Below are 17,417 nucleotides of genomic sequence, written 5' to 3' on the forward strand. Positions count from 1 at the left end.
AGGTCTCCACCTGGGGAAGGGCGTGGTGGGGGAGGTGCCTCTGACTGAAACTCCCTCCAGGCAGCTGAGAGACCTACCCACTTCCTCTGGTCTGTCTCAGAAGCTAAGACGGGCCTTTTGGAAATGCTGTGCGTGCGTGTGTGCCTCCCTGTCCTAACCTGAGAAGGAGTGATGCGACATTCCAGGAGGCCAGGCCACCGTGGTCCGGAGAGCCAGATCTTCTAGATCTTTCTTTTCAAAGGCATGACCGTCAGTTGGAAGGAGAGATAAAAACACACTGCTGTGGGGAATAGAGGGAAAGTGCTGAGTGCTGGGGGATGACTCTGGAGGGGGGAAGTGCTTTGGAAGAAGAGACAGGTGGTGGCTGCTCAACATTGTGAATGGACCAGATGCCGCTGATTGTTCCCTCTAAAATGATTAATTTTATATTCTGTGAATTTCACCTCAACGAAATTTACTGAATTTTTACTAATGTGCTAAAAATTTTTTTAAAAGCCCAAGTACTCCTCCTCCCTGCTTAAATCTTCCCAGTTACTAGGGGAAGATGGCAGTCAGCAGCTCACCGAGCCCCCAGGGGCTTAGGTACGTGCCCTGTGGGGCCAGCCACCGAGCCCCTCCGGGCCCTGCCCTGTGCCGGGGATGCGGGGATGCAGAGGGGACTCTCGTGGACTGCCAGGAGAGGAGATGTGGCCCCGGCCAGGTCCCCGGGGAGGAGGGGGAGCGCCTCTGGGACGGCTCACCGCTGGAGGGGCACTCAGAAGGGCAGCCAGGGGTCAGCACGAGAGGGGAGGGGAGAGGGCGTTCTGTGACGGGCTCGCAGGCCCTCACGTGCCAGTGAGGACCCCCACCTTAGGAATCCCCCCGTTTGGGGAGCTGATGTGCTCCCAGCTTGGGACCTCCCTGCCTCGCCCCTGCGCCCACTGCTCCCCAGGCCTCTCGTTTCCGGGGGTGATCAGGCCATCGCACGTCACCCCATCTCCAGAACACACGTTCTCTAAACACACGTGGGCCTTCAGATGCAAGCACGTCATCAGCGAGGAGGAGTTCTTCGCCTGGCTTCTCGGAAGCCCCCACACGCCTATAAGCCTCGTGAATGAATGATCAGGGCTTCTCCGCTCGGGGATGTGTGCTGAAGATGGGCTCGCTGAAGACTACACCGGGCCCTGGGTCAGCGTGCTTCCTGCGTGGGGTGCGTGGGGCGAGCAAAGGGAGCTCGGCCTTGGGCCACGCTGCCTAACAGGCGGAAAGAAACAGCAAGAGGTGTGTGTGTGCAGACGTGTGTACAGGGAGCAGAGTGACGTGGCCCTGGCAGGGGACAGCAGTGGGCTTGGGGAATTTAAAGGAGAGGCAAAGTAGACCGTGGCTTTCACCTTGACTTGGGACGGCCAGAAGCAGGGCGACGCGTGGCCAGTGAGCGGGGAGGCCTGGGGAAGGGCGGGTCTGACTGAACTATTCTCGCACACACCCACTTCCTGGCCTGGGTCGATCAGGAGGAGCTCGTAGAAGGGCCACCTGGAGACTTAGGGAGAGCATGATAATGGTCGTCAAAACCTTGAAGAGGCCCTGGTCTGGAAGAGGCAGATGTGTTCTCAGAAATTCCATTTAAACCTAAGGGAAGGGTCAGAGGATTTGAGTCACTGCTTGCTACCTGTGTGCCCTCAGCAGGACCCATTCTGTGACATGATGGCAAGTGCTAAGTGCTACGTGCCCACCCGCCTCTGTGGCACTGAGAAGGGGGCAGGGGGTCAGGGGTCGGAGAGCCATCGGGGGTGAACCTTGGCTCACAGCCGGAGTTGGGAAGATGGTGGCAGTTGCTGGGTAGGGATCGTGGCCTCTTCTTGGATTTTGGGTGGGACCCCGTCCTGTCCTCTAGACAGCACGTGGCCTTTCAGGGGTCATCTGTTCACTGATGGGTTTTCGCGGCTATACACCAGCATGCACGCATATGTGCGCCGATGTCACCTGTCACGTCCGAATGTGTGACGTACTGCGGAAGATGACTGTGGGCTTCTTCCCATCACACCTTTCTGGGGGAAGTGTCACACTGTTCCTGGCCCTTAGCTGGAGCTCCTCCAGGCAGCCCCAGCGGCTTGCGGGGACCCCACAATGGCAGAAGCCCCCCCCCCCCCCCACCGACCATGGAAGTCTCTATCTGAGCCAGGGGGCAGGGGGACAGGCCTTGGACAGCAACCTTAGAAAGAAAGGAAGCTTCCGGCGGTGCGGCAGCTGGGGCCAGCTGTGCTATTTCCTTTTCTTCAGACTTCCCAGAGAAGGCTTCATTCTTTTCCTCTCCAAAATAAATTACGAACATAGAGTAAAATGATCCTCTTGGCGATCAGACCTCTCTGACTCTGTCCCAGACTTCTCTCTTTTTCTCCTGCTTTTCTTCTTTCCGCTCCCGCGACTCTTCCTCCTTAGGACTGAAAGAAATTGCCACCTGTATGCCAGGGAAGCCCCATTTGGATGCTGGGGGAAGCCGCTTCCCAGGGAGCCCACTCACCACGTCTTCTCCACGTCCTCCTTGGCCACAGTGTGCCTCAGGACCATTGCCGGCAGGGCCAGGGGGAGGGAACCGCACCACAGACCCTGGTGTTTCTGTTTGCTTGGGACCCATTCCCATTCTGCTGTCCCCTGAAGACAGCAGTCCATCTAAAAAAGCCCAGGCCCGGGGTGCCTGGGTGGCTCAGTCGGTTAAGGGGCCGACTTCGGCTCAGGTCATGATCTCGCGGTCCGTGAGTTCGAGCCCCGCGTCAGGCTCTGTGCTGACAGCTCAGAGCCTGGAGCCTGTTTCAGATTCTGTCTCCCTCTCTCTGACCCTCCCCCGTTCATGCTCTGTCTCTCTCTGTCTCAAAAATAAATAAACGTTAAAAAAAAAAAAAAGTTTAAAAAAAATAAAAATAAAAAAATAAAAAAGCCCAGGCCCAGGGGACGGAGGCTGAACCACGGTGGCCACGCTGCCCCCACCCTGCTCCGTGCCGGGCGCCACACATGCCTCCAGTGCACACGCACCCTTCCTCACAGGCCCTGCCATCCTCCTTTTAAAATGTAACTTAAGCTCCCTGAAACCCACAGGCAGGATTCAAACCTAGTCCTTCTGACGCCCAAGTCACTCTTTCCTCCAAGCTGGACCTTTCCCGTGGGCCCGGCAGCCTGGAGGGTTGTGTCGCTCTCAGCTGAGAGAACGTCCGCTGCCCATCTCGCAGAGCACAGCTGTGTCCCCTCCCCGCCTGCCTGAGCCTCTGTTCCTGCCGCCAGCCCCTTGGTGGCCCCCGCTGCTTACGGATCAGAGGCCTGACTCCTAGGTGGCCTCTAGGTCCTTCTCTGCCCCCACGGCTCTGGTCTGTGCCTCTGTGTGGTGCTCCGGGGGCGTGTGAGGTGTTGGCCTTCTGCACCGGGTGAGTGTCCTAGGTGCAGGGGTGGTACCTGTGCCCGTGTCAGCTTGTACTTCGTCAGCATCTCAAGTCCCTGAACGTCACCGGTGTCTGCAATGCCGTTTCCTCTCTTCTTTTGCAGCAATGGATGGTGTGCCTTTTATGATCTCAGAGAAGTTTTCTTGTGTTCCAGAAAGTGTAAGTGTTCTGCATGATCTCCCTTCTGTCCTGTCACCCCCAGCCCGCCTGCGTTCCCTCTGCTCATCACACAGGGCCCCCCCGGCAGCCCTCACACCCCGGTCCTCCCTCGTGTTGTCCCAACTCCCTCTCTGGGCCCCTTCAGCTACGGCTGCACGTAGCAGGTGCTCGGAGAGTTAGGGAAAAGCAGGCACGAGGGGCGGGGAAGGAGTGAGGCAGACAAGCGGAAAAACTCAGATTCGGCCATGGCCAAGCCTTTTTTTTTTTTTTTTTCTCCCCAAATGTGACCATAAATTGGGCTCATTGTGAATGTTCTTGGTTTCCAAGCTCAACTTCTTAAATTTTTTTTAAAACGTTTATTCATTTTTGAGAGAGGGAGGGACAGAGAGGGTCCGAAGGTCAGGACAGCGCAGAGCCCGATGTGGGGCTCAAACTCGGAAACTAGGAGATCACGACCTGAGCTGAAGTCGGATGCTTAACCGACTGAGCCACCCAGGCGCCCCCAGGTTCGACTTCATTTTTGTTTTTTTTATTTAACCGTGACAACATTTTACAGAAAGAAGGCTGCCTGGTTTTTTCATGGTCATTGCCGGATGCTGCGATAACCACACTCTCTGCTCTGGATTGGAGGGAGGCCTCGGAATGGCAGGGCCGGCCGGCTAGTGTGTGTGCCTGTGGCTGTGCTCTCCCGCTCACTGTGGGCCCCCAGGAACCCCATGCTATGCACCGGCCAGCCGGGGCCCCTGAGCTATCTCTGATGACAGGGGGCCTGAGGGGGCTGGCTGGGGGCCTGAAGGCCCGATCCCAGACTGTGGGGGGAGCCCACCCCACCTGGCACTCCTGGGACCCTATCAGATGGTGCCCCCCACCTTGGGTGCAGAGCCCCCGCCCTCAACTGTTTCAGGCCTGGCCCGTGCAGGCTCGATAGACTTGTTTCAGGGCTTTTAAAATCCTTTTTGCAGAACTTTGCTTCGAGTAGCTAATAACCGTGAGGGCCCCAGTTTGGGCACCAGCTAAAGAATCCCTCAGTGTATTTCTTGGATCCAGCTTAAAACCACCCGGCTTGCGATTTGACCTGCTCTGTAGTTTCCATTTTCATGAAATATAATAGGCCTCCTCTGAACCCTTCTGGTAAGCAGCTTAATCTTGAAAAATGCTCGTGACGTGACATGCGGAGCATGAGTAACTTCAGCCGACGCCACTTGGCCGCGTTGCCATGGCAACGCTGGCGCCTCTCCCGCCCCGCTCCCTCGGAGAGGCTGTTCTGTCCTGCGCACCGGCTCCAATCGGGAAAGTTTAGTGGGGCAGTTAGAGCCTAATGATGCAACAGCTGGACCTCTGCTGGATGGCGGGCAAGCAGCCCCGTTCTTGCCACTCGGGCTGGCAGCGGGAGAGAGCCAGGCTGTTTTGTGGCTACTGGCAGCGCAGCCCCGGGAGCGGAGTGCCGACTTCGGTGGCCCTGCCCCAAGATCGCCCTCGCCAGCTCGCTGCTGCCCGCGCTGCCGACTCAGCACGTGCCCGAGGCCCGGTGGCTTGGGCCAAGCCCCGTGCCGCACACCCCCTGTGCTCTGTCCTTTAACCTCCCCCGCCAGCCCAGCCAGGACGCCCCGCCACCCTGCTCCGAACAGGAGAGGAAGCCCCACCTCTGGGCTGTGGCTGGGAACCACGAAGGCCTGGGCTTTTGTCTGAGACTCCGGTTTCACCTGTTCGTCCCGGCTGCCTGTTTTGCCCCCCCCCCCTCGGGAATATGAAATGCCCGATGTGCCCAGAGAGGGCTCAGAGCAGGGGCCCCAGGGACCAGGTCCCCTCTCACCATGCGTTCAGCCCAGGCTTCTCCGGGCTTCCAGCTGACCCTTGTTGCCATGTGCATTTGATTTTTCATGTCGTCTGGTGAAAAGCCAGCGTCCTCAGAAAAAGTTCCCATCTTCATGAACTTCTAGAAACGCCCATTAAAGTGCAGTGTTACCAGTTTTCACCACGACTGATCATTTCTCATTTCTCAAATGATAATTGATGGGCACGTCCTTCATTCCCCTTGCATTTCCAGAGGCCTAGAACTCCCTCCGGCTCCTTCCCTGGATGTCAAGGAGTCCCAGACAAGAGACTGACCATCCTGCCTCCTGGAACTGCTTAGACCCATCCCACCACGTAGTTGGAGCAGTCAGGGTGGCATGTGGTGAAGCCCTGTGCCCCTCCGGCCCCCCAGCTGTGAAAGGAGCAAACCGGCTTTTGACACGGGCATGGGGAAGAGGCGGAAGTGATCAGTGACAGTCACTGTCTTTTAGGAGGGCTGTGACCTTGCTGGGTGCTGTCGACAGATGACCAGGCAGGGTCCCTGCCAGCAGGGGCCAGCCCTGTTGTGGGCCAGGTTTTCTGCAATATGTGCTCCCGTCGCTCACCCCTGTACCCTCAGTGATCACTAGAGTCCCGGTGGGTTTCCACTGAAAGAGAATAGAGAAAACGCTAGATCACATAGGGTGGTTTGAGATGTCACCGTCGTCATGCATAAAAGCGAATGTGAAACAGCATTTTCCAGCCGTTTAAAAGGATGCCTTGATCTGTGTTTACAGATGCAGCCCTTTGATCTCTTGGGAATCACCATCAAATCTCTGGCAGAAATTGAAAAAGAGGTAAGCAAGCTGGCAGAGTTGGGGGCAGGTGGGGCCCGGGTCTACGGTCCCAGGATCTGGCGGGGACAGGGGGGGTACCTAGGTGTGGGGGGGCCTCCAAGGAAAACACTTCCGTGTCGCTCAGATTTATTCCTTAGAAAAAGAAACTCACTTTTAACGTGTTTTTTGCTTCAAATCACATATGACCAACACCTCCTTGTGTTCTCTAAGCCGGAAGGTTTTAAGTGACGGATGAAACAATTCGGGCCTCAATGTTTTAAAATGCTTCCGTTTTTAAAAGGTGGAGGTTAGGGGATAGGCCCGGAGTCTCCTTTCCCTCTCCTCCTCCTGCTTATTTGTCATGAGGAGGGGTTTGGGGAAACGTCCAAGGAGCCTCTTCCAGGTTTAGAGCAAGGATCAGGATACATTCCGTTGTGCCTGATGAGCGAGGCCCCATTCGGCCGCCTGGTTCCACATGGTTTGGATGTTTTCCTAATAAAAAAGAAAGAAATCCAAGACTCCAGCCCACGTGACAACTCTGAGGAACGAGAGCCGAGAGGAGGGAAGGAGCCTGGGGTCAGACCCGCCGGTCAGTGTTTTCCCTGTTTGCGTAAGACATCACTGGAGTGTGTGTGTCGTCTCTTATGTGTAGACGGTCGTTAGGCAGAGTCACATGCTTGCATCCGGCTCTCCTCTGAGAGGCACATTTGTCTCCAAGATGGAAATGGTAGAACCATTTCAATATTCTCAGTTCCTTTGGGTTTTCTCCTGTATACCCAGCTAGCAGAAGCAGGTTGCATTATTGAAAGATGGCTGAAATCAAGGAAAATTGAATCAATGTAGTACAACAAATTTCTAAAGCTGTCATAGCAAAAACAAGACAAAAAAAGTCCCCCTTTGTCTTTGATTCTCACTAAATCATAAAAACCAACCTGATTGTCATCTATAGATTTGGGGGGAGGGGGCGGGAGCTGGGCAGTGAACTTGGGGAAAAGAATGGCTGGCCACCACATTGGAGATACATAGGCTCCGTGTATATACGTGGGGCCCCGTGCACCCCCTTCTCAAAAGCAAGCAGCCCCCAGACGGTTCTGCCCGCCGCCTGTTCGCAAACCGCCTTCGCCTGGGGCCCTGCGCAGGGTGGCACGGGTGAGCGTGTGCAGAAGGTGGCTCACTCTTTCAAGGTGGCTTTCAAGGTGGCTCACTCTGGCTGCAGGGGTAAATCAGGGGCACGGCCTGTGACCCCTTTAGGACGGACAAGGTCACACAGACGTCTCACCCGGCTCCACGCTGACCGGGGGCAAGCGGTCCCCTCTCTGTTTGAAGCTGGGATAACAGTAGAAGGCACGTCATGGGGTTTTCAGGAACACTTCACGAATATATGCGAACGCCAGCGCCTGGCACCACGGGGCTGAGGGTGCGGAGGTGTTGTGTGCTGGACCAAGGAGGCAGCGTCTGAATGCCGTGTTTTCTCCTGCCTCGGGCCTCCTGTGCCACAGCCATAGCCCCCTTTATTTCAGCACCTGCTCTGTGCTCACCTTCAGCTCGGGGCTGTACCTTCATTCCCACTGGTTCCCACCCCCAGAAATTGAGACTCTGGAGGTGAAGCGTCTTGCCCAAGATTGAGACCCAGCAGTTACACTCCAAACCCTGCCCCTTATGACTTGAAGTCTGTGGTTTCACATCCCTTGAAGGGGCTGATGGGGACAACGGTGCAAGGGAGGCCGGTCGACCTGACCCTGGCTGGGCCCGTGAGTCACCGGGAAGGGGTAAAGTAGGCGGAGCCTGTGTGAGGCTCGGTGCGGGTGGCAGAAACCACCAGAAACCTGAATTCTCATGCTGAGGACGAAAATCTGACCCAAACATGTGTCTTGTTAGAAGGCGTTGTCTTGATGTCCGGTGCTCTGAGCAGAGGCTGGCCGGGGAAGAAAGAGTTCTGGACTCGGCCGCCCCGGGCTTAGATCTGAGCAGCGCCACTTAGCTGTTCTAAACCTCCGTCTTCCCCCCTGTAAACTGGGAGAGTAATAAAAAATCCTCACTGCCAGCACTTACGGGGTTTGACCGAGATAGTCGCGTACGGGGCTTAGGACGACGCCCAGCGTGCGGCTGCCGTGGTCTCAGTCACGCTGGTTGTGACTCTTCCCTCTTACCGTCCACAGGAAGGGGGGGCGAGCAGCGTAAATCCATCCCGTGTCGGCACGGCACGCCGCTCTGCCGCTGGAGGCTAAGCAGTGACGTCCCGCGTGACCACGCCAAGCTTGATTTCTTGTTTACGTGATGGGTTAAAAATACTCGTCTGTGTTCTGCGTTGAAGGAAATTAAAGTGGAGTTAAAATGAGGGGAGGTGGGGGAGGTTGGAAACGTTAAATAGGATATAAAACCGTCGCAAACACCACCACAGTCAAGAACGCTGTGGTTTTTTCGTTTAATCTGAGGATTTAGAAGTTACTTACCCAGGCCATCCGCGTGCATTTCATGGTGATTAGTATGTTGATATCACACTCTGGTGAACGGGCTGCTGCTTCGGCAACAATGGCAGAGAATTTTCTCCATAAACAATCATGAACTTGCTCCTTTTCGCCCCTGAACTAAGCATAGCTCACGGAGTCGGAGGCCGAGGAGAGAAGCTGGGCCCACAGCCCCCTGGCCCCGGCTCTCGGCTCCGAGGGTGGGGCCTGCGTCGCTGGGTGTCCCATTGGTCAGGATGATTTTGCAACTTCCCATTCCTGGCAAATCTGGCTGCCACTGGGGGCTGCAGGGTGGGTGCTGCCTGGCAGAGGACTTGGCTTTGCTCATTGTGTCATACTTTACACTGGTAAGCCAAACCCCTTGCCCACAAAAAGGCAGGAGACACCCTTTGGGTTCGGGGCCGACACGTGACCCGAGCCGCCTCTCTGCCCATCCTGAATACCTCCCCGATCTCTTGGGCTCCTAGGCAGCAGGGAGAGGCCGGCATCCATGGAGGCCGCCATGTGCTGTCCTCCTTCACTCTCCACACCCTGTGCAGACAGGTGCTGTTGCCCCCGTGCAGAGCTGAAACCTGGGCTCGGTGGTCCCAGCCGTAAAGGAAGTTCAAGTGCAGTCCCTGATGGCAACACATCGTTCTGTCTGTCCAGAACCGGGGTGGGTCTGCTTTCCTGCTGACCTTAACTTTACGTACCCTGCTCTGCCTGGGGGTGTTTCTGAATTTAAGCCTGTGCCCTATCGCCATCGTTTGGCCGCAGGGATTGTTCACTCCATGAAGGACCCCCCTCAACCTGTCAGCTTTGAGCTGGGTGGTTAGGGACCAAAGGGAATACCCCAGCAGCCAGCGCAAGCAGGGACCCGCAGTGCACCCCAGCCTGCCACACCCGAGAAGCACCCCAGTAAGAGATGGAGAGAGACCAGGTGTCACCCCAGTTGTGAGTGGGCAGTGCACCTCCAGCCCCCCCTCCCCCCAGAAGCAGGCGAGCTTCAGGGAAAGTGTGACGCTGGGCCCTGGCCAGGCCAGCAGCAAGACGCATGAGGCCCCCCCCGACAGTGTGGCTAACAGCGTGGACTAGAGCCACCCGCCACGTTGGTGGGCAGATACCGGGTGTTTGCAGGGACGTATGTGGACCGTGTACACGGTGGAGGCAACGTGGTTGGGTGGAGAGGGCACAGTTTGCGAGCTTGGATACCTGGGGTAGCATGCCAAATCTTTGCATCAACGTGACCCTGGGGCAGGTCCCCTGGCTTCCCCCACCCCAGCCCGAGCGCTGGTCCCGCATCCGTGATGATTATGGCGTATGCAGCACTTGGTTAAGTTTCTTGAAAGACCCCCAAGAATGGTCATGTTTAAGGTCGCGGCTAAAACCTGTGTAGATGCCATCGAGCAGAAATGGGGGGGGAGGGGGCGGAATTCTTCACAAACAGGAAACCTGCACGACTCAGAACTACTCTCAGCTGTGGGTGTTGACAGTGGACGAAGCGGTGCTTACTAAAGAAATTCTCACTTGAGTGCCATCACTCTCCTGGTGCTCAGTGGTGACACCAGCCTCCTTCCTGCCCAGCCTGTTGTCCAGCAGCCATATTCCCTGCCGTCCACGTCCGTCCCCGGCCGGGAGCAGGGCCTCTGCCGTGTAAATTAGTCCAAAGCATGAGAAAGTGAGTTGTTGCTCCTCTCCCCTCAGCCACAGGAGGTGATCGGTGGCAGTGATGGGGAGGTTTTCTGGCCCAGGCCCCTCCCCCATGGGGCTGAGCAGCAGGAGAGTGGTGGTGGCCCTGGGGGACCGTGTCCCAGTGAAAGCCTTACTGTCCTTCCCGCTGCCCGGACAAAAGGTTGTCTCTGTTTAGGAGTCAGGAAAAGTGTAATTTTGCAGCCAATCCCTGTGATGAAGCATCTTCTCTCGGAGAAGATGGACGTATAAATATTCTCCGTCTCTGCTGCTCTTTATGTCCCTTGTAAGCAGTTGACCCACTTCCCCATCTGATGGATTCCCCGTCACAGCCAGGCAGACGCGTCCCAGCTCCACAGTCCAGGCAGCAGCCCCTAAAATGATCCCGGTGTCTCTGTTCCCCTTACCATTACTCTGCATCCTTCCTCCCCACCCACTGCCCCACCTGCCCCGTGGCCCTGGCCATCCCCAGTCTCGCCCCTCCAGCAGACCCTCCAGCCCTCGTCTCAAGGAATAACGGCCAAGAGACAGCGGCCTTGATTGTAGATTTCACGCTGCATGCATAACAACCTGCAAGCCTTTGACAACTAGGAGCCAGCAATTCCTATGATGAAGTGGCATCCAGCACCCGTCCTGCCTTCCAGCTCAGTGCAAAGCCATTTCCCCACCTGCTGCCGACCTCCCGCAGGAAAGCACGATGCTCACCCTCCCTTCAGTGGGCGCCACACTGAAAACTGAGCACGACAAGGGAAGCTTTATCAGCCCACCGTGCTTCCTTGTAGGGCGCACAGCCTCCATTTTCACCCGACTTTAAAGCTGAAAGACACGGGAGAGTCTAATTAGTAAAGGGACGATCTAATATTAATCACTCCCTTAAAATTGACAAGGGAGGCAGTTCATTTAACCACTTAATTGCTACAGGTTTTTATGGGCTGCTGTCTGCAGACGTATTTAATGAAGAAGTTATAAATCTAAGGGAGCTTAAAATTTTAATTTTATACCTAAATATTTTCCTTGTTCTCATGTTTGTAGTCAACCCTCAAGAGTGTAGTCACGTGGAATGTTCTTTAAATGAACATATTTGCTAACTGGCGTCATTTCAGTTTTTAAAACATTGGTTCCAGCAATTAGGCATTTTTCTCAGTTCCCAAATGACTAGAGAAATTCGTCTTGATTATAATTGCTCTTAGCCACGCATATCTAATTTGTGTCTTTTTAAGTGTTAATTAGTAAACAGTTTGAGCTGACATCTTTATGTGTTTGTGTGTTGAAAAATGGGGCTCATTGCTTATTTAGCTTGGGGCCGATTCCACTAGCATTTACGTCACGACATTGAGGTGAAATTAATGGAAACACGTGTGGCAGCGCAAGGTAAAAAGAATTTTCGAATTCAACTTTTGGGCATCCACTTTGCACGGGCTTCTACAGGCCCCTTCAAGTAGATGAGAGTGGATTTGGGACCTGCACACGTGGGAAGAAAGCGAGGCGGAAGATTTTTGTGTCAATAATGAAATGGCAGAGTCCCAATTTTATAAAAGCAAAATGTTCATGTCCCAGCACAATTGTTCATTCTTTCTACTTTTGGAAAGCTTTCATTGGGCTTATTAACGGTAAAGGATTTCGTGGAGGGAGAGGTTGCAAACTCTGTGGTGTGGTCCCTTGGCACCATCTAGTGGTCAGGTCTGGAACTGCAACAGGAAATAAGCTGCCTTCTGTCTAGATGGAAGGTTTTCACCCCCCAGAATCTTTTTATTTCTCAGTGAGGAAGCAGATACGTTTTGGGAAAGAAATTTTCCTGATTTACTTATTAAATAAAATTTAGTTAAATAAACAGAAGTTAGCCTGTTCTTCCTCCCTTTTTCATTATTGCACAGAGCTGCCACCCACATTCTTACTGAGTTGAGATAATTCCAGCCCCAAACAAAGAAACCTAATAAATTAGTTTAATGGTTGGCCTTTCTGAAGGCTCACGAGAAGTGTTAGGCTTCTTCTGAAATATGGGGCGTAGCTTGGGGACCGCCACTTCATAGACTCTCCGGGAGTCTGACCACAAAGCTTAAGAACCAGTTTGAGGCCACAGACGAGATTAGTTCCCTCCCCCATTAATTGTAGCAGATGTCTTGGACAGTTGATCATCTTAAGCAGCTACCCTGCCAGTCAGAATCCGTTTTTTAATATTTAGGGCGTTCCCCTTGAGTTCAGAGGTAGGTCGTACATGTTTATAAAACTGCAAACATCACAGAAACACGTAAAGTAAAAGGTGGATGCACACGCGTGAGGTAGGCTCACACCGTGCGTGATCCTCGGTACCTAGCTTTGTACTTGGCACAACCTTCCACATCATTCTGCACAGACCTACCTCATTCTTTTTAATGACTACATGTGGTTCCCTTTTATGATTATGCCGTAATTTATTTAAGCAATCCACTATTGATTGACTTTTGAGTTGTTTCCAATTATTCACTCTTACGCTGCTGCAGTATATTTCTTTGTACGTGTGTCTTTTCTCCCCTGGGTCTTTCTTTAGAAGAATATATATTACCAGTTTGTCTTCCAAAAAGGGTGTGCGCATTGAAACCTCCCCACCCCACCCCGTAGTGTATGAGGGGGTACCTGCCCCCCCACATTCTCTAACTATAGCTGAGCAGCACCAGGATTGAAAGGGGAACATTCTTTCATATGGTTATTGCCTATTTGTAGTTATTTTGTGAATCTCTTCTGTTTGTGCCCTTGCCCAATTTTTTTGTTGGCTTAATTTTTTTTTTCGTTTGTTTTTAAGAATTCTTTATGCCCTTGGGACACCTGGGTGGCTCAGTCAGTTGAGTGTCCGACTCTTGATTTCAGCTCAGGTCCTGATCCCAGGGTTGTGGGATTGAGCCCCACCTCAGGCTCCGCACGGAGCCTGCGTGGGAGTCTCTCCCTCTCCCTCTCTCTCAAATAAAATTAAAAAATAAGGAATTCTTCGTGTTCTTTATAACCACTTTCTGTCATATGTCAAACACACACTTTAACTGGTGGTTTTTCTTCTTGTTAATGATGTGTTCTGCCACATAATAGTTTTCATTTTTCATGGGCACTTTTGTCTTTGTTTTAATGTTTTATTTATTTTGGGTTTTGTGTCATAGATTATAAAAATAATCAGTCCTATTTTCTTCCACTCTCGTATTTTAATATATTAAAATACTAAATTCTTTTCAACAACTTAATCCATCTGAAACTTATTAGAAGATAAGAATAAGGACCAGCTTTATTTTCTCCTATAGCATTAGCCAATTTTCTGAATACTGATTGCTTTCTTCGGTGAATTTTTTTTTTTTTTTTTTTTTTAGAGAGAGAGCGAGCGAGCAAAAGAGAATGCAAGCAGGGGAGAGGGACAGAGGGAGAGGAAGAGAGAGAATCTCAAGAATCTTAAGCAGGCTCTGTGCTGGCAGAGCCGGACACAGGGCTCGATCTCACAACCGTGAGATCCTGACCTGAGCTAAAATCAAGAGTCAGATGCTTAACCAACTGAGCGACCCAGGCGTCCCCCCCCACTCTAGTGAATTTTAAATCCTGGCTTCCTCCTATCGTTTCGTTATGTAAGTGGATCAGTGGACCTTTCTTTTGACTCTGTTCTTTTTATATTATTGCCACCCTGTTCTGAATCTTATAACTTCATAATAAGCTTTAAAATTTTTTTTTCAACGTTTATTTATTTTTGGGACAGAGAGAGACAGAGCATGAACGGGGGAGAGTCAGAGAGAGAGGGAGACACAGAATCGGAAACAGGCTCCAGGCTCTGAGCCATCAGCCCAGAGCCTGACGCGGGGCTCAAACTCACGGACCGCGAGATCGTGACCTGGCTGAAGTCGGACGCTTAACCGACTGCGCCACCCAGGCGCCCCCATAATAAGCTTTAATATATGATAGAGTTTTCCCTTTATGACCCCCAAATGGTCCTAATTACATTCACATGCTTATTCTTCCAACTTTAGAATCTTTGGGGGGCGGGGAAGATTCCAAAAACTCTGTTCTAGTGTTTACTGTAACTGAATTCACTACATAGATGAACGGAGGAGTGATTGGCGTTTTAGATGAAGAGGCTCCATCCAGAGAGCAGAGTAGAATAGTTGTTCTTTGTAGGGATCCTGCACGCTTCTTTCTAGGTCATTCCAGGTGTTTTATGTTTCTGTGGCTCTTGTGAATGGCTCTTTCCTTACATTTTATTTCCCCGACATTTGTGTATCAAGCTGCTGGCTTCTCACCGACTTCTTCTGTTGTCTCTGCTGGTTTTCCAGCTCCTTTCCTCTGGTGTCCCTGTCCCTGGCAGGCAGTTGTCACCTGCGAATACCCATGTGGCCTCCTTCCCTGGGTCTGTCCCTTCTCCTGCAGGCCTCTGCCAGGGACCTCGGCCACCGGGCCTCCTTGTCTTACCTGTGGGTTAACAGAAGTTTCTAATTTCAACAACCCGTAATGCTGCTTGCTGTGGTTTGCTCGTATAGACGTCTTTTTTTTTTTTTTTTTTTAATCTTGTTAAAGAATTAGCCGTCTAGTTCTGCTTTTCTCAATGTTTTTTACCAGGAATGGATGGTGGCTTTTGATAAATGTCTTTTAATCATCTATTGAGATGATCATATATTTTCTCTACAGCATATTAATATGCTGGGTTATGTTCATAGAGTTCCTAATTCTGAGAGGCTCCGCGCCCCCAGCCGCCACCGCCCCTTCGGCTCCGCAGGCAGCGTTGTCCCCCCCGCCCCGCCCCCCACGGCAGCGTCCTCTCCCATAGCATTTCCCCCACCCCCACCCCAGCCCACCTAGCAGCAGCCACGACCCAGACTGCTGCCACAGGGGCTCGGGGCATTCATCGCAGAAGTAAGAGAAGCAGGCTGAGCCCGTGGAAATGAAGCTGACGCGGAGAGAGCGTTCAGCGGACAGAATCACCTGTCCCGGTTGCCCCCGTGGGGCGTATGCTTGTTCAAACTGAGGTCAAGGTGAATACGTGGTCTCCTGCCAAGTCCTTCACCAAAGGATTTTCCTCTCCATGGTTTGAGAACTCTCATCCCCCACGTTTTAAATTTTTTTTTTTTTTTCAACGTTTATTTATTTTTGGGACAGAGAGAGACAGAGCATGAACGGGGGAGGGGCAGAGAGAGAGGGAGACACAGAATCGGAAGCAGGCTCCAGGCTCTGAGCCATCAGCCCAGAGCCCGACGCGGGGCTCGAACTCACGGACCGCGAGATCGTGACCTGGCTGAAGTCGGACGCTTAACCGACTGCGCCACCCAGGCGCCCCATCCCCCACGTTTTAAAGTCATCTCCCCCTCCCCCCAAACCGAACTCTTACAAGGTTGCCCGTCATGTAGGTAAAAAGCATGAAGACAGAAAGATCAGGGGGAGCACTTTCCCAGAGCGACCACACAGCCTCTCGTTTTCCAGTGCTAGAAAGCGGTATTGTTTTAAACACTTCCTACAAGTCGCTTAGGAGGGGGGAAAGCCTGGGGAGGGAAAACGCAAATAGCTGCTTTTTTTAGGTAAGATTCGGGTGAGCACTGAAATGCTGGCCCAGTGAGGGGGACGTCCCCACGGCTGCCCGCAGACACAGAAATGTCATTTTCAGCAGCAAAGGCGCCGTCCTTCCACGGCAGAGCGACAGGCTGGTCACACAGGCGCCCACCAGGCCACCAGCCCTGCGGTGAGGCGGGGGAGGGGCAGGGACGTAAGACGCCTTCTGTGTCCTTGTTAATCACACAGCAACCCTCGGTTCCACCACAAAATGTGCTCTTCCCCCATTGTCCTAAAAATTGCATGGCCTTCTCAGTCTTTCATTTTCATACTTGTAATAGTCATGGCTACAAGAATTATTTCACTTTCTTGCTTCCTTTGTCCCCATCACCCCCACACACTCACAAAATCAGTCACAGCGATAACACAGCAGTTGCCACTGCCCGGCTGGGCAGTTTATAGGGTGGGGTGGGGAGTGTGGCAAACCGGAAAACGCATGCTTCTTGAAAAGCGGCAGCCTGCAGTCACAAAAACGAACATCCGGACTTGCCGTAGCCCCCTGTTTGTCTAATAAAAGCTGGAAAATGTTGGCATTTTATGCATTCTCTCAACTTCTCAGTGTTCATTTTTAAACACCCCACGAGCCAATAATGTGTGAACCACCAGCTTGTACACAGTGTGTGCACAAAGATGCCAACGCAAATCACACTTAGACTCATAATCTTGCATTCACAGGGGTGGTGTGGACAAGCACCAGGCTCGGGACTTTACACGCATGAGTTAAATACCACATGCTAGGGTGCATCCCACCATCCTGCTCAGAGGGCTGTAGGAATCCAGAAAACCCACACTGGACTGACTGCTGCTTCCACAAAGGACTGAAAATCAGAATGACCTCTGACCTGCCTGAGAATGTAGCCCCTAAGCTACCTACCTTCTCTCCTTTGCACTAGGCTGTTCCCAGAGACCTGCTCTGTCCCTTTACTCACCCATCCTATTCCATCCGTCCACCCATCTATCCATTATTCATCCAGCCACCCATCCATCCACCCACCCACCTCTCCTGGACCACAACCTCCCCAGGCTCTGGAGCTACAGAAATGGCTGTGGCCCCTCCTGACCGTGCACCGAGGGATATGGGAAGTGTTGTGGAGGCCCGGGGGGTGTGATGAATTCTCCCCAGGGGAGAAGGGAACATGTGTCAGAACAAGTGCCCCTTTGGCTGGGCCTTTAAGGACAGTAGGGTTTAGCTATTCACGGGAGACAGTGTCCCAGTGTTCAGAAAGGCACAAAGGTATGACTGGGCCCCGGCCCATTCAGGACTTGCTGCTGGGCAGTGGGGGAGGAGAGGTCCAAGAGCTTTCATGGGGAAAGGTCTCAGCAGAAACCATTCAAACCTCACTCCGCAAGAGGGGGGATCCTGGGGCTGTGTGATGGGGCAGGGATATGGGAGTTAATGTTCCACTCTTCAGAGCTCTCCGACGCTCCTCCTCCTCCGTCGGCGTCCAGCTGGAAGGTGCTTTGTGAGCTGAGGGTGCCTCTGGAGTGGGGGGCTCTCCTGGCACTGAGCCCAGGGAGGCAGGCTGCTTAGGGCAGTGAGTGGATACCGCCATCCCCTC

The 17,417-nt window shown here is 53.1% G+C and overlaps 1 protein-coding gene and 1 long non-coding RNA gene across 3 annotated transcripts in view; one reads left to right on the top strand and one right to left on the bottom strand.

The window, feature by feature from the left end:
- MVB12B (multivesicular body subunit 12B) overlaps nucleotides 1-17,417 on the top strand; it is a 193,332-nt gene that overhangs the window by 165,088 nt on the left and 10,827 nt on the right. The window contains exons 8-9 of the mRNA XM_030293047.1: nucleotides 3,514-3,569; nucleotides 6,140-6,199. Of these exons, the coding sequence (XP_030148907.1) occupies nucleotides 3,514-3,569; nucleotides 6,140-6,199 (116 nt within the window). The remainder of the gene's footprint in view (nucleotides 1-3,513; nucleotides 3,570-6,139; nucleotides 6,200-17,417) is intronic.
- Nucleotides 4,071-9,069, bottom strand: LOC115499265. 2 transcript variants are annotated; one of them, XR_003964091.1, is made up of 3 exons: nucleotides 8,632-9,069; nucleotides 8,231-8,481; nucleotides 4,071-6,991 (listed from the first exon to the last, which is right to left on the bottom strand). It is a non-coding gene; the product is annotated as an uncharacterized LOC115499265 (long non-coding RNA). The 2 variants fall into 2 exon arrangements; XR_003964090.1 differs by having other exon boundaries at nucleotides 7,458-8,481.

Source organism: Lynx canadensis, chromosome D4 (assembly GCF_007474595.2).
Source record: "Lynx canadensis isolate LIC74 chromosome D4, mLynCan4.pri.v2, whole genome shotgun sequence".
NCBI lineage: Eukaryota > Metazoa > Chordata > Mammalia > Carnivora > Felidae > Lynx > Lynx canadensis.